This window comes from Salmo trutta, chromosome 18 (genome assembly GCF_901001165.1).
Source record: "Salmo trutta chromosome 18, fSalTru1.1, whole genome shotgun sequence".
NCBI classification, from domain to species: domain Eukaryota; kingdom Metazoa; phylum Chordata; class Actinopteri; order Salmoniformes; family Salmonidae; genus Salmo; species Salmo trutta.
Genome location: NC_042974.1, coordinates 22,730,798 through 22,755,508, shown reverse-complemented (window position 1 = coordinate 22,755,508; position 24,711 = coordinate 22,730,798). Strand labels below are relative to the sequence as shown.

Sequence of the window (24,711 nt, the reverse complement as noted above, 5' to 3'; positions counted from 1 at the left end):
CTAGATAAGCCCCTACAGAGGGCAAAATAACCTGCATCTCTCTATTTCAGTGGCACATGAGAGGTGTTGCTCTGTGGAGAGATCCACTAGCTGCTGAGACCTGAGGGCAGGGCAAAGTGGCTCCTCTGCAGGACACTGTCCAGAGAGAGCTATGGTTACAGTGTCTGCATGGGTTATGTTTAGAGAGACATCCATAATGTCTTCATGGGGTGCTTTATCCTTACTCTACCCCTCCCCCACATCAAGCCCTTTACAACCCATAATGAGGCCATAATGGATACAATACAGCCCTTCTGCCCATAGAGCTGCATTCAGCTGAGCCACCAAATTGTGAAGGGAAATGAATCAGCGAAGCATAAGCGGCATATTTAATTACTGCTCACTACATGGAAAGGAGACAATAACGGCCTCTGCGAATGTCTCATGTCACTTGCTTCCAGACCACGTGCTTTGGCCTCCATATATCAAAAAATATTATTATTGCATTTCTACATGTGTGTGTACATGACTACATTAATGTGTGTGTGTTTATGCACATTCTTGAATTACATTTCAATTCACTCCTTGAATTGACTGAATAGTAATTTGAATTGTTATGGTTATCACTAAATACATCCTTAATAATAGCAACAGTATTTAATTTTCATTAGCCAGTATTATGTTTTGCTCGCTTATTGTCCCGATTGACAGACTCGGTCCACTTTCAAATGTAAATGATGTTGTATTCCATTTCCTGCATTATCAGTAACAGATCTATAATTATCTCAGTCATCTTGTCTTGGGAATGCGAGGTAAATCGTTTCGATACAAATGACTACTACTAAAACAGACTGTCACTGTCTGTCATAGATGCAGTGTGGACTTAGAACTTTGTCAACTCAATACTGCCATTCGACATGTGCAAGTTACATTGCAGGTAGACGCGAAAATGCCACTGCAAGAGGCCATGGAGAAGGAATCGTTGAATTTTAATCAACTGTGCACGTTTGAGAGCTTCGAGGAAGTTTGGAATCATTACGGTTATAAGAGCGTCTTCCAAGACGTGATAGAACGGGAGTTCTCAAGGATTAAAGGTACAGTGGGCTACTTTTTGCGTGGGGCTTATGTTAACTTAAGCTGGTTCAATGCAAACCGGTGATGTAACATTGTAACTACTGTATATGTTATGCAGGACCAAATCTGCCATAAATACATGCATATATAAATACATAAATAAATGCACACAAATACATATAAAAAAAATCATGATTTTAAATAATTAATCCCACATTCTTTCATTTTATTCATTTATATTATTTCTTCATTTATTTATTTATGTATTTCTTCCTCCAATATGATAATGAGGAGGTGTCAAGCAAACATATTTGTGGGTGGTATATAACACCATTGGTTGATCAATGCCACCGCGTGTTGAGCGATGACATTTGCCTGGGCTGCATTTAAGTATGACAGAACATATTAAAAGTTGTTTCACATTAGCACCCCCCAAAAAAATGTGTAGCGCATATAGCTATGTATCAATATGATATGTCACTTTTTTGGGGGGGACATTGGAGATAAAGTCTATTATATGCTGCTGTGTAAACTCTAAACAGTTGTATTCTGTGGGTGTCACCGAGTAGGCTGATACCTCATTTCATGGAACCAAGATCCATAGGTAAAGCTGTACATTGCAATATGAACGTTCAATACAAAGTAGGTTGACTGGTTAGCTAGTGTGGCTCATTTCACAGTGGTGTCAAAGTCCTGCAATAAGACCTACAACACTAATATTTGTGTTAACTCTTCACAGTTGTGAACGTTTCATGGACCCAAGAGCCATAGACAAGGCTGTACAATGCATACAGTATGCCCCCAATACAATTCTGAAGTCTAATACATCCACAGTGCAATTTCAAATGAACGAATTATTGTATTTTGTTGAAGTTATATAACAACATTCCAAACGTTTAATTATTATTCCGTTCAAATATGGCATGAATCCACTATTTGTATCCGTTTGCGTCAGTTTCAATTTTGGACTTTTATTTTGAAGGCGATCCTCAAATTCTACTATTGTGGCTAATCGTTATTGTTGCTAGCTTCACATAGGTGGTGCAAAATCAGTCTAGCAACGCGCTGTGGATGGGTATCATTTGTGGAACGTTCCAACAGGAATCTTCGTAAATAACAAGGTTGCCAACAAACAACGCATACAAAGTTGTATAGCGGCGGAATAAGATACCGGGTAGGGAGTGGGCTATTTCATTAAGTTTTCACTCACCACGTTTATTCCGAAAAATGTCTCTGGTAGCCTATGGACAAACATTAAGAATAAGCTATGTGGTGAATTGCTGCCTATTCGGAAGCTATTTAGCTAGGTGAATTGATCATGCTACTTTGTATGCGTTGTTTGTTGGCAACCTTGTACTTTACAAAGTTTTTGGAACAGATTCCTGTTGGAAAGTTCCACAAATTAGACCCACCCACGTGCTGTGACATTGATCAACCAATGGTGTGTTAGATACCACCCACAGAAGTTTGATTGAAACCTCCTCATTATGATATTGGAGGAAGAAATACAAAATATATATATAAATTAATCAAATTAATTAAAGTTTGAACAATTAGATAAATAATTGAATACGTACAGATATGTAGAGAATATTAATTTTAGTCAGTGTTTTTGAAGTTACTTGCTCATTTTTGAAATTATGTGTGGATTTATTAATTAATGTATCTATTTATGTGTGCATGTATTTATTTATTTAATTATAATTACAGCAGGTTTGGTCCTCCATAATATGTTGTTGTGTTCTTATGACAATATCTGTACTTACCACTAGTAGTGCAAGTGTTGTAATTAGATGCACATAAGTGATTACCCTGCTGAAAAAAACGAGAAGGGTGTGCTTGGGGCCTGCAATTTAGGGCGTTCCTGCATGTGGGTGTTCTTTTGGTCAATGTTTAAGCTACGACTCCGATACACAGGCGGGGGCGACACCGGTAGTTATCTATCCAGGACACCGGGAGAAAGTGTTCTTTGCCCCCACCTGCCGAGCACTGCTTTCCCGCAGTTCTGTTAACGTTACACCGAGGGCAGGTTCTCGGAAAGGCTGGGGGTAGAAAGACACTGTGTACTAGCTAGCTAGGACCCCAGTACACAGGCGGGAGGCGGGGTCAACACCCACCGGTAATTAGCTAGCTAGGACACCTGTAGACAGTGTCCTTCACCCTCACCTGCCAAACACTGCTTTCCCACAGTTCTGTGATGTATCTTTGTGTAGCATAATATTAATTAATCACTCAATGTACATGCACAAACACAACAAACAAAAAAAGATATTGAAACAAACAATTCTAAAAATGAAACCGCAATAGAGAATGCTGGGTAACCAGCTAGACCATGCTGGTCATACCAGCACTGACCAGCTTGTTTTTTTAGAACAGTTTTTTTCAGCAGGGTATATCCAAATAAAAACTCTTTGCCGAGATTTCTCTAATTTCAAAACCAACTTTTTGACAGGCATTACATACCTGGATCATGCTGGAACAACACTATACCCTGAGTCATTGGTGAGAGAATTCTATCAGGATATCTGCACGAATGTATATGGTGAGTATTTCTTCACATACCAAATATAATTAGCTACAACTGATGTAATGTGCTGAATTGTTACAAGTCTGAAAAGTCATTTGATTAAAGGGGAAATCTGGGATTGCTAAATACATTTTTGGACTATTTATGTAAATTATGCTCTTGTTTTTATTAACAAGTAATGTATTGGCCATTGCATGTCAATTGTACAATAATATTGCCATTCAAGCATATTATTATCACTGTTTATTGAGAATTTGCGTTTTTAAAGATGTGTATGCCAGGTCAGGGCAAGTCCTTTTAGGATCCCCATTCTCCTTATTCATGGAGATCTACTTGTTGGGGTAACAAATTATTTTCCACTAGTTTAGATCCGAACAGAACCATAATTATTTTTCATTCCACTGCTCCGACCAGTTCTACTTCATACCTTTCAGACTGTCAGTATGGTTGACATTATGGGTTATAACCCTCACGTTCCACGCAGGTCGAGTTATAACAACAAAGTCACACCAGTGACCTGACAGCATGGGAGGACATGACCCAGTGTTCATATAAAATGGCAGACCATGTGCTACCATGCACTGTCTCTATTTATTCTCGAAAAGTCAGTGGAGCTGTATCGCACAAGGTGATTGCTCCGCTGCTCCCGTTTTTCAGATTGTATCTTCCCAGGTCCCAGTAGGGTAAGCTAAACTCTGTGTGAGTTGTGTGTATTGTCAGTCTGTCACCAACGGCCTGTGACCTGTGTGTCAGAGCGTGAAATTTGCCCTCCGATGCTGTGTGACAGCTCTCCCCTACCTATCCATTTTATCAGAGGATATCGGGCTTTCTTGTGTTGTGCTGACTTAGCCCACTAGCTAGTTTGTATGTGTGTGTTGTACTCCGGTGCCAACCTTGTCAAGATATCCTCCATTGCTATGCTCGTTATCGAGCACCGGGCACTAGTCGTCCTTCAACTATTTAAAATTTGAATGGGTCACTTCCCTAGATAACCGCGTGTCTAGGAAGGTTGTTAGCCTAGCCAGCTATAAGACGTGAGATTCGCATTGCCTTCCCTAGGCATCCCTCTCCCCAGGTATTACTGACATGCTAGTCTACCAACTCAACCTAGCTGCCACTATGTGTTGTCAGCTTGGCTCACCAAACGACGGCCGTTCGTGCATGTTTCACATGAACAAGCTTACGTTTAAACATATCTCTCCTGCTCCAGCCCTGTGGTCATAGCTAGGCTAACCTAAACTTATTTTGCGGGTGCTGTACAACTCCCGCCAGATTATTGTAGCTCTCTACCTTTTACTGTATATTGTGGTAGCTGTTGTAATACAGTCTCCTGTTACTATTATATTAGTTAATGATTTAAGTAATATAATAGGTGAAAAAGGTTCTTTATCCGATTCCTTATCCTCTGAGATAGAGCAGAAAAAACGATTTTGCATTCCTTCAAGCACCCTGAGTCGGGCCCTCTATCATTCCCTCCAGCATGGGGGACGCAACAGAGGACTCGAATAGCCGCGATGATGATCTGCTCTCCACTCAGGCATCCAACCGGCACTTTAGTGACCAGGATGATGACATGCCCAACATTGCGATGGAAAGGGGCCAACCATTGTTGTAGACCCATTCAGTCTCAATGCTAAAGATGGGTTAGAGGAGTCATTCCAAGGCTCTGATCAAACTGAGTCAAAAGAAAGCTTTGCCTCACTATGTGCTGTCCTGCGTGCGGCCTTAGCTAGGCTAGAGCTTGATGACCTTCAAGCCACAGCCCCTGCGGCTAACCCGTTCTTTAAGAAGGCCCCGGCAGCTACACTGTTCGGGGGCCACCTTCACCCGCTTTTCTTACAGAGCTTCAGAGATGCTGGGTCGACCCGCGGGCTCTCGCCCACCACGGCAAGGATAGTAGGATGCTACCTGCCATGGGCGACACAAAACAATATGGGCTGGACAATATGCCTAAGGTGGATGAATTCAAAGCAGACCTGGATCTCTGCAGCCTGAATGATGTATCTCTTCAAGCATTTGCAATCATGACTAGAGAGCTAGGCAGACTGATGTCCACCGTGGTTGTGACTCGTCGCCAGGTCTGGTTCGCCCAAGCCCCAATGTCCGATGACTCCAGGAGGATGCTGAGATAGCTCCCAGTGGTCCCCGTACTGCTCTTCAGCCCCACGGCTGAGCGCGCCATCAAATGTACAAAACAGCTGAGTCAGGCTACACCGCTGTGGAACGCACAGCCCAGAAAGCAGGCATCACAGAGTCGGGGCAGAGGGAGGCCTGACGCACGTCAACCTTGCCGCTCTAACTCGGCCCAGCCCTACACACGCCTTTGGCCCTACCACTAACCTAAAACAGGTGCTCGCCAGCCCAAGATGGCGATGCAGCCAACCCCCCATCCCCCAGGAGGCCGTTGCCGTGGTCAGCCCCCCCAAACCCCACAAACAGGTGTAGAGGCATAAACTGAATGGCGGGGGTCAGCCGTTGTCCAATTTACCCAGCAGCACCGGACTTACTTCCCACCAAAGCACAGAAACAGCTGGTCTGACTTCCTGTAGTGCGCCATGGCTTGCATATTGCATTTGAGGGAACGTACTGGACACAGGAGATTTGCTCGCTCCTCCTCCGCATTCTGGAAAGGAGAGGGGCAGTAGGCCGCCACCTCGAGGGCTTGATTGATGTGAACGGATGATAAAACCTTAGGCAAAAAGGCTGGATTGGGCCATAATGTCACACCTAGGTAATCTGCCTTCCTTTTTAAACCTCTGAAAATTATATATTTTTTTACATTTCGCTCTACATTAAATTACTTCACCTATCAGTGTTGATAGAGCAGCTTGCCATGGAGCAGGTAAGTGATTTCATCTGTACAGGAAGTCGTTAACAACTAATTTTATTTTGTCTTAACAGCATGGTTTAATCATAATGAAATACAAACACACACACTATGCTGCCAGTCACAGTGTAGGGCGTGAGATGCAACATAAAGAGAGGATGGAGGAAGCTTGCCTTGAAGTGCTGGGCATCTTGTTATGACATACATGATCTGAATAAGGCCCACAGAATTATGCCTACAGATGGGCGACTTCTATGGAGAACTTTGAACGTTTTTGAACTTCCGAGTTGGTTTAACGTTGAACCAGAGCAAACGTTAACTAGCTAACTAACAAGCTTGTTGTGTGTGCAGAGCAGAACTATAATTAAAAACATGTCTTAGCTTTTTGTAGTTAATAAATACAATGTGAAACTATAGGTTCCTTAACTTCCTCAATCCATTCTTTTAATTTCTGAATAATGCTTGTAACCTTGCTTCAGAGGGGAGGGGCAGGTACCCTACACACACACACATGCAAACTGGAATATGGCACTGGAATACGTTTGTGAGTGACAGAGTAAGGGGACTGGAAAAAATATGCCTGGAATGTAAAATAATGTTATTAACTGGTTCCCATTCTTTTAAAAGAACTGTTCTGTTCCAGAAGAGTATAGATCACATATGTTTCCGGTTCGGGTTCTCTTCCTCAAATGATTTCCTTTTCCGGTTTTGTTCCCTGTTACTGGGCTATAGCTCTGCCAAACTCAGATTTGTTTATAGGTGTTTTGCCTATAAGTAGCAAAGTAGCCAATTGCAAATTACAAGTATTTTTTTCAACTGTTTTTCCTAATACAGACTGTTCACTTTATAAATACTCAAATTTGTATCCAGTCTTCATAACTGCCTGCCCTTTTTGTATCCAGTCTTCTTCATCACTGCCTGCCCTGCACCGTAAATAAATACCTCCTGTTTTTGGACACCCCTCAGAGCCTGGTTCCTCTCTAGGCTTCTTCCTAGGTTCCTAGCCACCATGCTTCTACATCTGCATTGCTTGCTGTTTGGGGTTTTAGGCTGGGTTTCTGTATGGCACTTTGTGACATCTGCTGATGTCTTTATAATTACATTTGACTGATTGATTTGCACCTGAATTTCCGACTCAGAGACTGTTGCTGCTCCACACCAACTAAATAGGCTGCTGGGTCCTTTATCTTCAAGGCCCAGTTTAGTTAAAATGAAGTTTTCCTGTGTTTTGTATCATATTGTACAACAGCTGATGAAACTAACACTGTAAAAGTGTGAAAACATTTTATCAATGTTATCTCATGATAGTTGCTGGTTGAAAATACAATTTACACAGGACCTTTAAATCAGACTATGTGCATGGGCGGGTGTTTGGTTTGCCTGGTGACATCACCAGGCTTTACATTGGTTAATAGACCAATAACAAAGAGTTCCAAACCTCTTTGCCAATAACAGCTAGTTTTAATTTTTCCCCTCACTCATACCACAGTCCTAGCAAAATTATTGCTTGAGAAATAGTTTCAATATATTCTTCTAATATTTTTGTTTTTAGGCAACCCTCACAGCCATAACCCCAGCAGCAGACTGACACATGACACAGTGGAGCATGTCAGATACAGGTAAGCCTCTTTCACAGAAATAATTAATCACCATTATACCATCCTAATGAATGTGACTGTGTGACCACTAATTTATGCCCTCCTATTGAGGACATGTACTGAACAGAAATGTATTTTCATGCAGGATATTGCAGCATTTTAACACCACTCCAGACGATTACTCAGTGATTTTCACCTCTGGCAGTACGGCAGCTCTCAAATTAGTCGCTGAGAGCTTTCCCTGGAGGCCTCCCACTGCTACGGAGCCAGCCAGTCAGTTCTGCTATCTGACTGATAACCATACCTCGGTGGTTGGTATCAGAGGAGTTACTTCAGCACTGGGAGTAGTTTCTCTACCTGTCTCTCCCGAGGAGATAGAGGCCAGAGCCAAAGATGTGGCCCAGAGTGAAGGCAGCAGTTGCCAGACACCACACCTCTTCTGTTACCCAGCACAGAGCAATTTCTCTGGCAGAAAATACCCTCTGGGGTACGTGAGGGGCATCCAGGCGCGGCAGCTCTACCCAGCGTGTGACAGCCAGGGCCGGTGGTTCGTCCTGCTGGATGCTGCCTCTTTTGCCAGCTGCTCTCCGCTGGATCTGCAGGAGCACCCAGCGGACTTTGTTCCCTTCTCCTTCTATAAGATGTTTGGCTTCCCCACAGGTTTAGGGGCTCTTCTCGTCCGGAATGATACAGCTGCCCTCCTAAGAAAGACGTATTTTGGTGGGGGGACAGCAGCGGCCTACCTAGCAGGGGATAACTATTATGTGCCAGCGCCAAATATGGCTAGCCGGTAAACTATTGCATGAGCTTTGAAATGTAATTATACACATGTAAATGAACAAATATGATTTTTTGAAGTTATTTATGAAGTTGAGTGAGCAAGGCTTAGAGAGAAAATATTTAGTGTGATTTTTTTTTTTTTTTTTGTGACATCTTGTGGTTTTGTTCTCGAATTAAGGTTTGAAGATGGCACCGTCTCTTTCCTAGACATCATTGCTCTAAATCATAGTTTTGATTCTCTCCACACGCTCACAGGTATGTACATGTGAATAATTTAAAAGACATGGATTAAACAAAAAGTTATGCATCAATATCATCTGTCATTACATTAAGTATCAAAGTAAGAACTCTGAATTTGAAATCATTTTCAAGTGGTTGTTCATTAAATCAATTTGACAGAAATCTTTAACATCAGTAAGGAGGGGACCAATATTCTACAGAGATTGAAATGAGTCAATGAAACCCTTCTACTATTGTATTGCAGCTCAGTATAATTTTTTTCTCCTTCAGGAGGCATGGACAAAATCCAGCTGCATACATTTGGTTTAACACGCTATACCTACATGTTGCTGTCTAGTCTTTGCCATGGCAACGGACAACCAGTTGCTCAGATATACTCCCACAGTGAGTTTGAGAACCCGAACACACAGGGAGCCATCCTCAACTTCAACTTGATGGACTGTCATGGACAAATGATTGGATACTCTCAGGTCCACTCAAATGAGCTTATTTTATTTACTACACCCTAGAGTTTTTTTGCATTTATTTATTTCACACATCCACACACAAGTCAATTCAGAATTAACAAAGCCTAAGTGTGTTATGAATGCAATTTATTTTTCTGTCTTACATTTCTGCTGATTGATTTAAATGTCTAGCCGTTTTCCATTTTCTCGTCTCCTTAGGTGGACAAGCTGGCTAGCCTTTTTAATATCCATGTGCGGACAGGTTGCTTCTGCAACACGGGTGCCTGTCAGCTCTTCCTTGGCATCACCAGTCAAGTGGTGAAGAGCAACCTACAGGTGAGTAATGAATTGTAAGTGTCATTGCACGTGTTTGTGCAAAAAAACGATAAAGATTATTCTTCATCTTAATATACTGTTGTCATGTCCTCTTCTGTGTTCTTCAAGGCGGGTCATGTCTGTGGAGACAACATAGACCTGGTAGACGGCCGTCCAACGGGATCTGTGCGTGTATCTTTCGGCTACATGTCAACCTTCCAGGACTGCCAAAACTTCCTGAACTTTGTTGCGGAGTGCTTTGTGGAGAAACCAGTAAAAGTGGACCAAGATAAACTAGACAGACTGAAATCGAACACCTCTTCTAAAGGTTCCAGTCAATGTCTGCTCAGCATGCTTACCAATGGTAAACCTGACCACATAGATGAGAGAGTGCATGCCTCTACAGATCCAGTTGTGAACCAACGTGGAGGGAAGGCCATCACCAAAGAAGCAAAGAGCCATGAGAAGGCCCAGACTCTGACTAACATTTACATATATCCAATCAAATCCTGTGCAGCGTTTGAGGTTTGAGCACATTTCACTTTTAATATTGTTTGGCTGTCATTAAATCTACAATGCAAATTATTATAGTTCACCAAATACCCATATTATGATTTGATAAAAGTATCAAAAACCTAGCGTTGGATATTAGTTGTAAGAAGTACTATTTCATCAACTAAACACAATTACAATATGTGTGTTTGCCTAGCAGTACTATCAATTGATTTCTCACTGCTTCTGTGTTTTGATTGTGATATGGGTTTATGCAGGTGACTGACTGGCCAGTGGGCCCTCTGGGTCTGCTCCATGACCGGGGCTGGATGGTGGTGAATGGTAATAGAGTCTGTCTGAACCAAAAGAGAGAACCACGCTTATGCCTCATTCATCCACAGATCTACCTGCCCTCAAACACACTGCACCTGCAGGCCTCAGGTCAGACATCTATATAGTCAGTTCCAAAGGTTGTGGCACCCTTGATAAGGATGTGCGAAAAAGACTATAAAATCAATTATTCAAATCTGAGCTATATTATATAAATAATGTATGCACTCACTACTGTAAGTCACTCTGGGTAAGAGTGTCTGCTAAAATGTAAATGTTGTATGCAAATGTTTTTCAATTATTATTTTATACTAATACAACTGCCCAGAGAAATACATTTTGTTAAACAAGTAATAATGTTTTAGGCACCCCTGTTTTCAATACCTTCCCATACTTCACCTTGCAAGGATAACAGCACTGAGCCTTTAAACAAAAAAAAATGTGATTGGAGAACACATTGGGAGGGATCTTAGACAATTTGTCCTTACAGAATCTTTCCAGATCCTTGGTATCCTTCGTCTGCGCTTATGGACTGCCTTCTCCAATTCAAACCACAGGTTTTCAATGGGTCTGAAGTCCGTAGACTGAGATGGCCATTGCAAAATGTTGATTTTGTGTTCAATTAACCATTTATTATTTTGTTTTGATGTGTGCTTGGGGTTATTGTCTTGCTGAAAGATCCACTTGTGACCAAGTTTCAACCTCCTGGCAAGGGCAACCAGATTTTTGGCTAAAATGTCCTGGTACTGGATAAAGTTCATGATGCCGTTGACCTTAACAACGGCCCCTGGACCGGTGGAAGCAAAATAGCTCCATAACATCAAAGATCTCCCTTTGCCTCCAGAACAGACAGAATTTTTCATGGCATGGAAACATTGTTCAATTGGTAGTGAGGCACCTAACGTGTGCCAGAAAAACATTCCCCACACCAGTACACCATTGCCACCAGCCTGTACCGTTGACACCGGGCAGGATGGGGCCATGGACTCATGCTGCTTACACCAAATCCTGACTCTGCCATCAGCATGAAGCAACAGGAACCTGGATTCGTCAGACCAGGCAATGTTTTTCCACTCCTCAATTGTCCAGTGTTGGTGATTGCGTGCCCACTGGAGCTGCTTTTTCTTGTTTTTAGCCTTTAGGAGTGGAACCCGGTGTGGTCGTCTGCTGTAACAGCCCATCCATGACAAGGACTAACAAGTTGTGCGTTGCAAGATTCCGTTCTGCACACCACTGTTGTACTGCGCCATTATTTGCCTGTTTGTGGCCTGCCTGTTAGCTTGCGCAATTCTTGCCATTCTCCTTCGATCTTTCGTCAACGAGCTGTTTTCGCCCACAAGACCGCAGCTGACTGGAAGTTTTTTTGTTTGTCGCACCATTCTCGGTAAACCCTAGATAGACACTGTCGTGCATGAGAAGTAGAGGATGCCGGCCATTTCTGAAATACTGGAACCGGCACGCTTGGACCGACAATCATACCATGCTCAATGTCAGTTAGGTTATTCGTTTAGCCTATTCTAATGTTCAAGCGAACAGTAACTGAATGCCTCTATGCCTGTCCGCCTGCTTTTATATAGCAAACCACGGCCACGTGACTCACTGTCTCTAGGAGCGAACCATTTTCGTGAAAGGGGTGGTGTACCTAATAAACTGAGTATTTATATATACATTTATAAAATGTTTTATTGTGACACGTCAGGAATTTTTATTCAGCAGCACCCCTCAAATACATTTCAGTAACACATTTTCAGAACTGTTCTAAAAGAGTTCCTCTTCTCTCTCAGGAATGAACGTTATTTGTGTCCCTTTGGAAAACCACAATGAGCCACACCAGAGTCATAGGGTGTGTCAAAACATGGTGTGTGGTGACAGGTGAGTTGGCTTTCTTATTAAACTACTAGCTATGTCTTTGTAGAGTAGGCTTGAAAGACATGTATCATCAGAATGACATGTTTCATTTTGACGCATCTTTCACAGAATATTTTTTTCAATACCTTTTAGTCACCTTCAGATGTTATAACAGATCATTTAAAATAAGGATATTTGACCATCCCCTTGATTCCCGAAATGTTGTAATGGTTGTTATTGTATTCTCTCCATCCAAAGGGTGGAGACAGTGGACTGTGGCGATGAAGCTGCGTCATGGCTCTCAGAGTTCCTTGGACAGCCTTGTCGTTTGATAAGGCAAAGTCCTGATTTCAGTCGCGACATGAAAAAGGGCCATGAAAAAGGTGAATGGGAAATGTCCTTGGTAAACTTAATTTCAGATGCAATACTAGAGTATCATTTTACATTTTAGTCATTCAGCAGACGCTCTCATCCAAAGCGAGTTAGTTAGTGCATTCATCTTAAGATAGCTAGATGGGACAACCACATATCACAGTAGTTATCAGCAAAGTCAGTTCGAGGTGAGGAGGGGATTATTTAAGATACTCTTTGAAGAGGTAGGGTTTCAGGTGCTTTCGGAAGATGGGCAGGGACTCTGCTGTCCTAGCTTCAGGGGGAAGCTGGTTCCACCATTGGAGTGCCAGGACAGAGAAGAGCTTGGACTGGGCTGAGCGGGAGCTGCCCTCCCGTAGGGGTGCAAAGAGACCAGAGGTGGCAGAACGGAGTGCTTGGGTTGGGGTGTAGGATTTGAGCATAGCCTGAAGGTAGGGAGGGGCAGTTCCTCTTGATGCTCTGTAGGCAAGCACCATGGTCTTGTAGTGTATGCAAGCTTCAACTGGAAGCCAGTGGAGTGTGCGCAGCAGTGGAGTGACTTGGGAGAACTTGAAGGTTGATAACCAGGCAGGCTGCAGTGTTCTGGATAAGTTGCAGAGGTTTGATGGCACAAGCATGGAGCCCAGCCAACAGTGAGTTCCAGTAGTCCCGACAGCAAGTGCCTGGATTAGGACCTGCGCCGCTTCCTGTGTGAGGTATGGTTGTACTCTACGGCTGTTGTAGAGGATGAACCTGCAAGAGCGAGTCACTGCTTTGATGTTTGCAGAGAACGACAGGGTGTTGACCAGGGTCACGCCAAGGTTATTTGCACTCTGGAAGGGCAACACTGTGGGGTTCTCAAACGTGACCGAGAGGTCTTTGAGAAGGCAGGCCTTCCCCGGGAGGAAGAGCAGTTCCGTCTTGTCGATGTTGAGAGAGGGAGAAGGATTTAGCAGAATGGAGAGATGATAGGATAATAGAGGAGAGAGAGTAGTGGGATAGAGACTGAAGATTGTGAAGGCGCATGGCCATCTGGGGAGGCCCACCTACTGGGGACCCAGGCCCAGCCAATCAGAATTAGTTTTTTTCCCCAGAAAAGGGCTTTATTACATACAGAAATACCCCTCCAGACGACCCTACAGCTGAAGAAACCAGATGTGGAGGTCCAGGCTGGAGTTACACTTGGTCTGTGGTTGTGAGGCCGGTGGGGAGTCCTGCCAAATTCTCTAAAACGAAGTTGGAGGCGGCTTATGGTAGAGAAATGAACATTCAATTATCTGGCAACAGCTCTGGTGGACATTCCTGCTGTCCTGTCAGCATGCCAATTGCATGCTCCCTCAAAACTTGAGACATTTGTGGCATTGTGTTATGTGACAAAACTGCACATTTTAGAGTGGCCTTTTATTGTCCCCAGCACAAGGTGCACCTGTGGAATGATCATGCTGTTTAATAAGTTTATTGGTATGCTACACCTGTCAGGTGGATGGATTAACTTGGAAAATGCTCACTAACGGGGATGCAAATAAATGTATGCACAGAATGAGAGAAATACACTTTTTGTGAGTATTGAACATTCCTGGGATTTTTTTTCTTCTTCTGCTCATGAAACATGGGACCAACACTGTTGCGTCTATATTTTTGTTCAGTATTTTGTATGCATGAATTTTGGAATTTTCTTTGCCCTCTTAAATGCATAATGACTTGCCCCAGAGGTCTCGTCCACTGCCCTCTCATTGGTGAATGAAGCCCAGTACCTAATAGTCAACCGTGCCAGTGTCGATTTGCTTCAGAGACATATCACAAGCAGGTATAGTATAACATGTTATTATTGCCTGAGGGCCTCACTCATTCTTGGTGGAGGACATTGAAATTTGTGACATACTAAATTCTGCATTATAAAATGGGTTGTTTGAATCCTGGATGCTGATTAGTTGATAGCAGGGCGTTATTCACAACAATCCCCAAGTAATTTCTGTGAACAGTTACAGTTGAATTATCAACTATTTTTGTTTAATGTGAGCCATCCTTTTTTCTTGTTCCTTGTGGTTCATCTAACCACTGTGGGACAGACAGGAATCCTCTGATGACCATCAGCCTCTTGACACACAGAAGCTTATTAGTCGATTTCGGGCCAATTTAGTCATCTCTGGAAAGGAGCCATTTGAGGAAGATGATTGGTCACACTTGACTATTGGAAATACCCATTTCCAGGTGAGGATGCAGATCATAAACGGTGACACTTATTACCGAAATGGTCATGAAAAGCTATAACTGCATCATCTCTTTGTGATGTGACATGAAGGTGAAAGGTCGGTGTGGCAGATGCCAGATGATCGGGGTTGATCAGAGCACAGGAGCCAAGACCAAGGAGCCTCTTCTGTCCCTCTCTGCCTATCGCAAGGGGAAGGTCAGTGTAAAACAACTGCTGCAGTGTGCTTGTGTGTATGTGTGTGACAGAGAGAGAGAGAGAGAGGGGAAGTTTGTGTTTAATTTCAGTGTGTTCCAGGATGTGTAGTGTTTTCAGAAAGTCCCTATACCATGACACACCATCTGACTTACTACTGGGTGGACTGCATTTGCAACGGTCTGTGTTATTGACCTTAGATCAGAGGTAGCCAGAGTACATAGAAAACAAGAAAAAGAACAAAGAAAGCACACAGCAAAGTACACAGTATCCTTTATCCCCAAATTACTCCTTTTGGATACAATGGCCATTTTGCCCATTCAGTAAGTATGCTGTAAATGTGTTCTGATTGTTTGTTTTTTAGGTGACATTTGGTGTGTACCTGGTCCACCAATCACTGGGAGACTCTAATTCTACCCTATCTGTTGGCTCTTCTGTAAAGTCTGAAATGTCATGATAAGGTTACCAATTCCAGATGTGTTTTCGTTTGTCTGGACTGCATAAAAATTTAAGCAAACATCGCATAGGATACAATTTCAATTTATTTGTGTTTGCATAAGTGTTTGCATATTGCTAGACAACCCAGGTAATAACATGGCTCATACAGATTGAAGTGTAAATCAATTACTGTACCTTATTAGTTTACATGATTTGAATGTTTTGTAAATAAACAAAACTGTATTTTGGGGTTTTATCTTTGAATAACTGATTTGGTTGACTTCGTCCTTAAACATGTGGATTAAGTATGTTTGCTTACCCAAATAAAAACTGGATTTTTCTGTGTTTTATATATATTTTCACACTATGAAGTTGGAATAATACTGTGGAATAGTGAGAATAATGATAATGCCCTTTTAGTGTAAGAGCTGTTTGAACCGACTGCCTGAAATTTCAGGCTGTTTTGGTGGGATGGAGTTTTGGCGTTCCATGGTGACATCACCATGCAGTAAATGAGTTAATAGACCAATAAGAAAGTTCCAAACCTCTCTGCCAATAAAAGCTCATTTTCAGTTTTCCACTCCCCACTCAGACCACTCCCAGACAGTCCTAGCAAAATTCTTACCCTGAGAAATTGCCCTTTAAAAATGTCTGACTTCGACCTTAATTCGACCAACTTAAAAAATGTATCACACCGTTCCCAACCATGTTGCCCTCCCCTCTGTCCCCAGACTGGGCTTGCAATGAGCCTGCACTGAAATACACTATTTACTATAAAGAGTGTCATTTTAATAGATTCATTGGAGGATATTGCTTTAGGAAAGAATATAATGTGTTTCTTGATTTGATTAGAAAAACACTTTATGATGATTTGCAGAATAGTTGTGAATAGTCACACATGCATATTCAGATGTTTGATTATAGTCAACATGTCTCAACAACGCTGAATGATTGGTTAACACTGCTCATTCTTGGCAAGGTGTTTGCTTGTTTTCTAGAACCACATGCCCATCAATCGTGTACTCAAGGGACCTCCAGTTAAGTACATTCCCAGGGGTGAAATTTAAGTCGCTTGTGAAGCGCTGGATCTCACAAGGTGACAGAACATAATTCCACATGTGCACATCAGTGAGTTGACCAATAAACGCTTGTCCCTTATCGAAATGTCCACCATAAGAATCCTGCTCCTGACCAAGGATGATGATGGGTTTTCCATTCAGCACACTCCCAGCAGTGTATCCCAGCTTCCTTGCACTCGGCTTCCCATTGATCCAAACCTGACTGAGTCCGGTGACTGAGTCCCAGCTCCCACACAGAGACATCCACATGTTCTGCTCACCTGGTAGCCCTGTGAATACACTTCCCACATTTCTAACATGTAGCTCCATGTCACCATTAGACTTTTTGAACAACAGAAAGTCATTGGTGCTTGTCGGAGTTGCCATGGAAAAGATGGAAAACGCCCTCTTGACATCTGTGAAATACCTTTAGGAAATTCATAATACACACGTTAGCTAAGCCTTGGAAATACATTTTGTGGCTGAAATTAACTAAATGCAAAAAAAATAAAAATGTATTACCCACTTATTTACTAAGAATTACCACAGAAAAATAAATATTTCACAGGTGTTTGACTGCTGCTCACACCATAGTATTGTTGCCCATATGCATTGCACAGCTTTCTAATGCTAGATACAGACAGATATTGAAGTATTGAATACTACATTTTTTACCTGAGACATACTGTCACAGAAGAATAGTTTTCTCCTGTTGGCAAGTCAGTTAAGAACAAATTCTTATTTACAGTGACGGCCTACACCGGCCAAGCCCGGACCACGCTGGGCCAATTGTGCGCCGCCCTATGGGACTCCCAATCACAGCCGGATGTGATACAGCCTGGATTCAAACCAGGGACTGTAGTGACGCCTCTTGCACTGAGATGCGGTGCCTTAGACCGCTGCGACACACTGGAGCCCCACAGTACAATACATGCTCTGATGTAAATTTCTCTTGTAGGCCATTTAGATCTGAATAATGATCATATTCGACATGTGGAGACAGTATTGTCAGGCACCAAGACTTTTTGAGAGTTAATTTAATTATGAATAATTGCATGAATGACTGTTTATTCTGTTCTAACCTAAAAATAGGCAGATTGCTGTTTTCTCAAGATCTTTAGGCTACCTTGGCACCTACTTTCTGTCTTGGAAAAAGGATACATGAATAAATAAAATACAGAGACAATATATCTATTGTAGCGTGACAAACTTTGGGCTCTGGATTTAGGAATAAATGGTCAGATTTCTCACCTTGAGGCACAGCCCAGCACATTGTAAACAGAAAAGGCAGAAGAAAGAATTTCTCCATCTATAGAAAGAAAATGTAATCCAATCGAAACACATTATTTTTTAATAGAAAATTGCATTACATTACAAATACACTGAGTACACCAAACATTAGGAACACCTTTCGAATATTGAGATGTTGGCCCATGTTGACTCCAATGCTTGTGTCAAGTTGGCTGGATGTCTTTTGTGTGGTGGACCATTCTTGATACACACAGGAACACTTGAGCAGTTCTTGACACAAACCAGTTTCCGCCACCTACTTCCATACCCTGTTCAAAGGCACTTAAATATTTCATTCACCCTCTGAATGGTACACATGCACAATCCATGTCCCAATTGTCTCAAAGCTGAAAAATCCTTCTTTAACCTGTCTGCCCCCCCCCTTCATCTACCCTGATTGAAGTGGATTTAACAAGTGACATCAATAAGGGATCATAGCTTTCACCTGGTCAGTCTTTGTCATGGAAAGAGCAGGTGTTCTTAACGGTTTGTATACTCAGTGTATGCACACATGTACAGTACCAGTCAAAACGTTTGGACAGACCTATTCATTCAAGAGTTTCTTTATTTTTTGTATTTTCTACATTGTAGAATAATAGTGAAGACATCAACACTATGAAATAACATATGGAATCATGTAGTAACCCAAAAAAAATTCAACAAATTAAAATAGATTTTAGACTCTTCAAGGTAGACACCCTTTGCTTTTGATGACTGCCTTGCACACACTTGGCATTCTCTCAACCAGCTTCACCTGGAATGTCAGGTCATTTGATGCAGCACTCCATCATTCTCCCTGGTCAAATAGCCCTTACAAAACCTGGAGGTGTGTTGGGTCATTGCCCTGTTGAAAAACAAATGACAGTTCCACTAAACGCAAAACAGATGGGATGGTGAATAGCTGCAGAATGCTGTGGTAGCCATGCTGGTTAAGTGTGCCTTGAATTCTAAATAATTCACCAACAGTGTCAAAAGCAAAGTACCCCCACACCATCACACCTCCTCCATGCTTCATGGTGGGAACCAGACATGCAGAGATCATCCGTTCACCTACTCTGCATCTCACAAAGACACAGCGGTTAGAACCAAAACTCTCAAATTTGGACTCATCAGACCAAAGGACAGCTTTCCACCAGTCTAATGTCCATTGCTCGTGTTTCTCAGCCCAAGCAAGTCTCTTCTTCTTATTGATGTCCTTTAGTAGTGGTTTCTTTGCAGCAATTCCACGACGAAAGCCTGATTCACACAGTCTCCTCTGAACAGTTGATGTTGAGATGTGTCTGTTACTTGAACTCTGTGAAGCATTTATTTTTGCTGGTAACTCTAATGAACTTATCCTCTGCAGCAGAGGTTACTCTGGGTCTTCCTTTCCTGTGGCGGTCCTCATGAGAGACAATTTCATCATAGCACTTAATTGTTTTTGCATCTGCACTTGAAAAAACGCTTATTTGAGCTGTTCTTGCCCTAATATGTGCATGGTCTTTTACCAAATAGGGCTATCTTCTGTATACCGCCCCCCCCCCCCCCCCCCCCCCCCCCCGCCTTGTCACAACACAACTGATAGGCTCAAACGCATTAAGAAGAAAATAAATTCTACAAATGAACTTTTAACAAGGCACACCTGTTAAATGAAATGCACTCCAGGTGACTACGTCATGAAGCTGCTTGAGAGAACGCCAAGAGTGTGCAAAACTGTCTTCAAGCAAAGGGTGGCTACTTTGAAGAATCTCAAATATAACAGATATTTTGATTTGTTTTACACTTTTTTGGTTACTACATGATTCCATATGTGTTATTTCATAGTTTTTGTCTTCACTATTATTCTACAATATAGAAAATAGTACAAATAAAGAAAAACCCTGTAGTGAGTAGGTGTATCCAAACTTTTGACTGGTACTGTACATTACACATTTTAGTGGTTAGAATAATAATATGTTAATGTTATAATAATGTTATCAGCTTAATGTTATGATAATGTTGCCTACCTTGCCGGTTTTGTAAAAAAACAGATTTATCTTAGGGGATTCCTTCTCCTGTTGTTTAAATGCTCATCCTCTGTCGTTGTGAAATAGGTTAGTTATGTACAAAGAAAATGGTGATTTGAGTAAAAATCATGGTCAAGATATTGTTTTCTGACCGCATGACCATTAGCCATGCGACAGTAGGAGTTGTGAAAGTGTTAATACAGCTTTCTGATGTGTCTGCAATTGTATGGTGGTATTTTTCTGACTTTCTGTTCCTCTTTTCAATCAGCTGACTATTTTTCTATCAAATTCAATGAGTCAATTTCCCTTGACTTTAGGTTCAAAACCTGATGGATCAGCTTTTTGACCAAAGAATAAAACAGAGAAGAGTAAAGTATTTATATCTTAGTGGATTATATTCTATTCTATATAAACACATACAAAACAACACATTAGCTAGGCTTCCATCCAATTGGCGACAGATTTTCATGCGAATATTCTAAAATCTATTAAACAATGGCTTGTTGCTGATAAAATGCTGTGCGCCCTTACAAAAATGTACCATGGTAGTAAAATGAAAGAAATACCATGGTACTATCATGTTTTTCTGGTCACTACCATGGTAGGGAAATACTATGGTATTGCAACAGTACCATGACTTGGCTACTCTTATACAATTCTTAATAGCCAACATACTAAAAAACTACTTGTAAAAAGGTATAAATTGTCATTTTATCTCATAGATACATTTCCCTCATGCAATTCTCAACATATCCCTAAAAACACCAAGTTACAATGCTTCTCTTTGGGTGTGTTCCTAAATTCAATCTGGAGAGCCAGAGTGTGCTCTGTGCATTAGGAAATTCAGAGAGTTATCAGATTGTCCGTTCCTAAATTTTTTGCTGACGTTTACTGACACTGGCCATATTCAAGGGGTGTTGAGTGTTGGTAAATTAATCAGTTATCCTGAGGGAATTTACAAACGCACCCTTACTAGGCAGGTTAGCTCAAGAGTGAGATTGCTTGAAGCAACCACTAGAGCGAGCGGCTCCCTCTGCAGGTCTGAATCAAGGGCAACACCCTTGACTTTAAATACTGTAAATGACTACACAATGCCAAACATTTGGCTACCATATACACTACATGACCAAAAGTATGGTCGTCGAACATATCATTCCAAAATCATGGGCATTAACGTGGAGTTGGTCCCCCTTTTGCTTCTATAACAGCCTTCACTCTTCTGGGAAGGCTTTCCGCTAGATGGTGGAACATTGCTGAAGGGGACTTGCTTCCATTCAGCCTCAAGAACATTAGTGAGGTCGGGCGCTGATGTTGGGCGATTAGGCCTGGTTCGCAGTCTGCGTTTCAATTCATTCCAAAGGTGTTAGATGGGGTTGAGGTCAGGACTGTGTGCAGGCCAGTCAAGTTCTTCCACACCAATCTCGACAAACCATTTCTATATGGACCTCGCTTTGTGCATCCGTCGGACTGCTAGATGGTGAAGCGTGATTCATCCCTCCAGAGAACACGTTTTCACTGCTCCGGAGTCCAATGGCGGTAAGCTTCACACCACTCCAGCCGAAGCTTGGCATTGCGCATGGTGATCTCAGACTAGTGTGCAGCTGCTCGGCCATGGAAATCCAAATCTTGTGCTGACTTTGCTTCCAGAGGCAGTTTGGAACTCTGCAGTGAGTGTTGCAATCGAGGACAGCAGTTACAGTTGACCAGGGAAGCTCTGAAGAAATTTGACGAACTGACTTGTTGGAAAGGTGAACACAAGACCGGGAACACAAACATGAGCAAAAAATGGTACAATTAATACAGAAAGTATTACCCCTTTTTCCCATCAACTATTTCCCTTTTTCTTTGATTTTACAGACAAACTAGGACCAACAATAGTAGCCTGACTTTATCAGAAATGTCATCAATATAAAACCAACCAACCTCTTTTGACCTTGTGGGGTTTATTTATTGAATACATGATACTGAGATTGTGCTATGGTAACGCACAACTAAGAAAGATGGTACTATATGATAATTATTTGCAGCATAATTCTGCGTTACTATGGTAGAATGTATAATGCAGGTTAAAAAACATGGTATTTCCATGATCCACATCTATCTATACCATGGTAATTCAGGAAGTACAGCGCAGTTGGTAGAGCATGGCTCAGTTGGTAGAGCATGGTGTGTGCAACGCCAGCATGGTGTGTGCAACGCCAGCATGGTGTGTGCAACGCCAGCATGGTGTGTGCAACGCCAGCATGGTGTGTGCAACGCCAGGGTTGTGGGTTCAACGCCAGGGTTGTGGGTTCAATTCCCATGGGGGGCCAGTACAAAAAAAAATGCATGAAGTGAAATGTATGCATTCACTACTGTAAGTCGCTCTGGATAAGAGCGTCTGCTAAATGACTAAAATGTCAAAAGCATTCGGAAAGTATTCAGACCTCTTCACTTTTTCCACATTTTGTTACGTTACAGCCTTATTCTAAAATGGATTAAATAGTTTTTTTCGTCAGCAATCTACACACAATACCCCATAATAACAAAGCAAAAACAGGTTTAGACATTTTAGCAAATTAATAAAAAATAAAATGTTTAAATGAAATTACATTTACATAAGTATTCAGAACCTTTACTCAGTACTTTGTTGAAGCACCTTTGGCATCGATTACAGCTTTGAGTCTTTTTGGGTATGACGCTACAAGCTTGGTAGACCTGTATTTGTGGAGTTTCTCCCATTCTTCTCTGCAGATCCTCTCAAGCTCTGCCAGGTTGGATGGGGAGCGTCGCTGCACAGTTATTTTCAGGTCTCTCCAAAGATGTTCAATCAGGTTCAAGTCCGGGCTCTGGCGGGGCCACTCAAGGACATTCAGAGACTTGTCCCGAAGCCACTCCTGCATTGTCATGGCTGTGTGCTTAGGGTCGTTGTCTTGTTGGAAGGTGAACCTTTGCCCCAGTCTGAGGTCCTGAGCGCTCTGGAGCAGGTTTTCATCAAGGATTCATCAACGTTCATCTTTCCCTCGATCCTGACTAGTCTCCCAGTCCCTGCCGCTGAAAAACATCCCCACAGCATGATACTGCCACCCCCATACTCCACCGTAGGGATGGTGCCAGGTTTCCTCCAGACGTGACGCTTGGGATTCAGGCCAGAGAGTTCAATCTTGGTTTCATCAGACCAGCGAATCTTGTTTCTGAGGTGTGGCTTCCATCTGGCCACTCTACCATAAAGGCCTCATTGGTGGAGTGCTGCAGACATGGTTGTCCTTCTGTAAAGTTCTCCCATCTCCACAGAGGAACTCTGGAGCTCTGTCAGAGTGACCATCGGGTTCTTGGCCACCTTCCTGACCAAGGCCATTCTTCCCCGATTGCTCAGTTTGGCCCGGGCTGCCAGGTCTAGGAGGAGTCTTGGTGTTTCCAAACTTCTTCCATTAAAGAATGATGGAGGCCACTGTGTTCTTGTGGAACTTCAACGCTGCAGACATTGTTTAGTACCCTTCCCCAGATCTGTGCCTCGACACAGTCCTGTCTCGGAGCTCAACGGACAATTCCAATGAAGTTGTAGACACATCTCAAGGATGATCAATGGAAACAGGATGCACCTGAGCACAATTTTGAGTCTTATAGCAAATGGTCTGAATACTTACATAAATAAGGTATTTATGTTCTTTATTTTTAATACATTTGCAAAAATGTCTAAAAACCTATTTTCACTTTGTCATTATGGGGTATTGTGTGTAGATTGGGAAAAACATTTATTTAATCATTTTTAGAGTAAGGCTGTAACATAACAAAATGTGGAAAAAGGGAAGTGGTCTGAATACTTTCTGAATGCACTGTAAGTGAAAGTGCCATATTAGTAGCATTGTATGAATGAAAGTACCATAGTAGTACCGTGGTACATTTTTGTAAGGGCGTGATGACGTAGGGCACATAAAATACATTTTGAGGTTAAGTTCCCATGTACCTGAATAGACAATACAACTTAAATTAGTTTCCATCACATTTTAAACTCTAGCCAACAGAGCGCATATAGGCTACATCTGCGCACTGTTAGATAGACTGCACGTATAGCCTACAAAATAATATTATTATGGACTAAAGAGTGAGATTATTTTTAATTCTTCAATTGGCAGCCAAGCAGTGATGATCATGTCACCAGAAAAATGTTGCGTTAAAAAAAACTGGGAAATTTCCGACTTCAGTCCGTTCAAGACAACTGGGAACTTGCAAAAAAACTAGTTCCGACTGGGAAAAATATTTTTGAATGGTCACCCAACTCGGAATTCCAAGTCGGAAACTCTGGCAAATTTTTAGAGCTCTGACTTTCCGACCTGAAGATCACTGATGTCATGATTTGACCTTGTTTTTTTCAGAGTTTCCAGTTGTTTTGAATACAGCATTAGACCCTCAATATTTGTTGGAAAGGAGCATCACCTTGCACTTTCACCATCCTGTGAAGTTCCTAACTTATTTCATCTGTAGCCTAATAAACTGCATGGTGTCCGACGAGTCATAGTAGTTGGACCAGACAACATGTCATCACGTCACTTCAAGTTTACTTAGATATGATGTTATTATATCAATATTTGTGGATAAAAGCGTTACCACCCACACAAAAACATCCTACAGTACCTTGTACATTTACATTTGTCATTTAGCAGACGCTCTTATCCAGAGCGACTTACAGTAGCTTAAGCTTAAAAGGATAACCATTCACTCGCAACACACAATGAGCCAGATAAGGTTG

The 24,711-nt window shown here is 42.0% G+C and overlaps 2 protein-coding genes across 4 annotated transcripts; one reads left to right on the top strand and one right to left on the bottom strand.

Annotated features, from left to right (window-relative positions):
* Positions 1-799: 799 nt before the first annotated feature.
* mocos (molybdenum cofactor sulfurase) lies at positions 800-16,001 on the top strand. Of its 3 annotated transcripts, XM_029698028.1 has the most exons (15): positions 808-1,073; positions 3,506-3,595; positions 7,960-8,026; positions 8,151-8,795; positions 8,964-9,040; positions 9,296-9,495; positions 9,691-9,807; positions 9,916-10,311; positions 10,557-10,719; positions 12,393-12,480; positions 12,715-12,839; positions 14,518-14,614; positions 14,877-15,018; positions 15,110-15,214; positions 15,576-16,001. In XM_029698028.1, exons 1-15 carry the CDS (start codon positions 929-931, stop codon positions 15,666-15,668), a joined length of 2,550 nt encoding a protein of 849 aa, XP_029553888.1. In that variant the 5' UTR covers positions 808-928; the 3' UTR covers positions 15,669-16,001. The 3 variants fall into 3 exon arrangements, 2 of the variants coding, with proteins under 2 accessions (XP_029553889.1, XP_029553888.1); XR_003867628.1 differs by lacking the exon at positions 15,576-16,001 and having other exon boundaries at positions 802-1,073; positions 14,881-15,018; positions 15,110-15,208; XM_029698029.1 differs by lacking the exons at positions 14,518-14,614; positions 14,877-15,018; positions 15,110-15,214; positions 15,576-16,001 and adding an exon at positions 14,287-14,326 and having other exon boundaries at positions 800-1,073.
* Positions 16,002-16,416: 415 nt separating this feature from the next.
* On the bottom strand, positions 16,417-17,420 carry LOC115153664 (serum amyloid P-component-like; the record flags this gene model as incomplete). The annotated part of the gene is made up of 2 exons (XM_029699288.1): positions 16,417-17,134; positions 17,383-17,420. Coding segments are annotated over 2 exons (558 nt in total), but the record flags the coding sequence as incomplete, so codon positions are not given.
* Between the last annotated feature and the right edge of the window lie 7,291 nt (positions 17,421-24,711).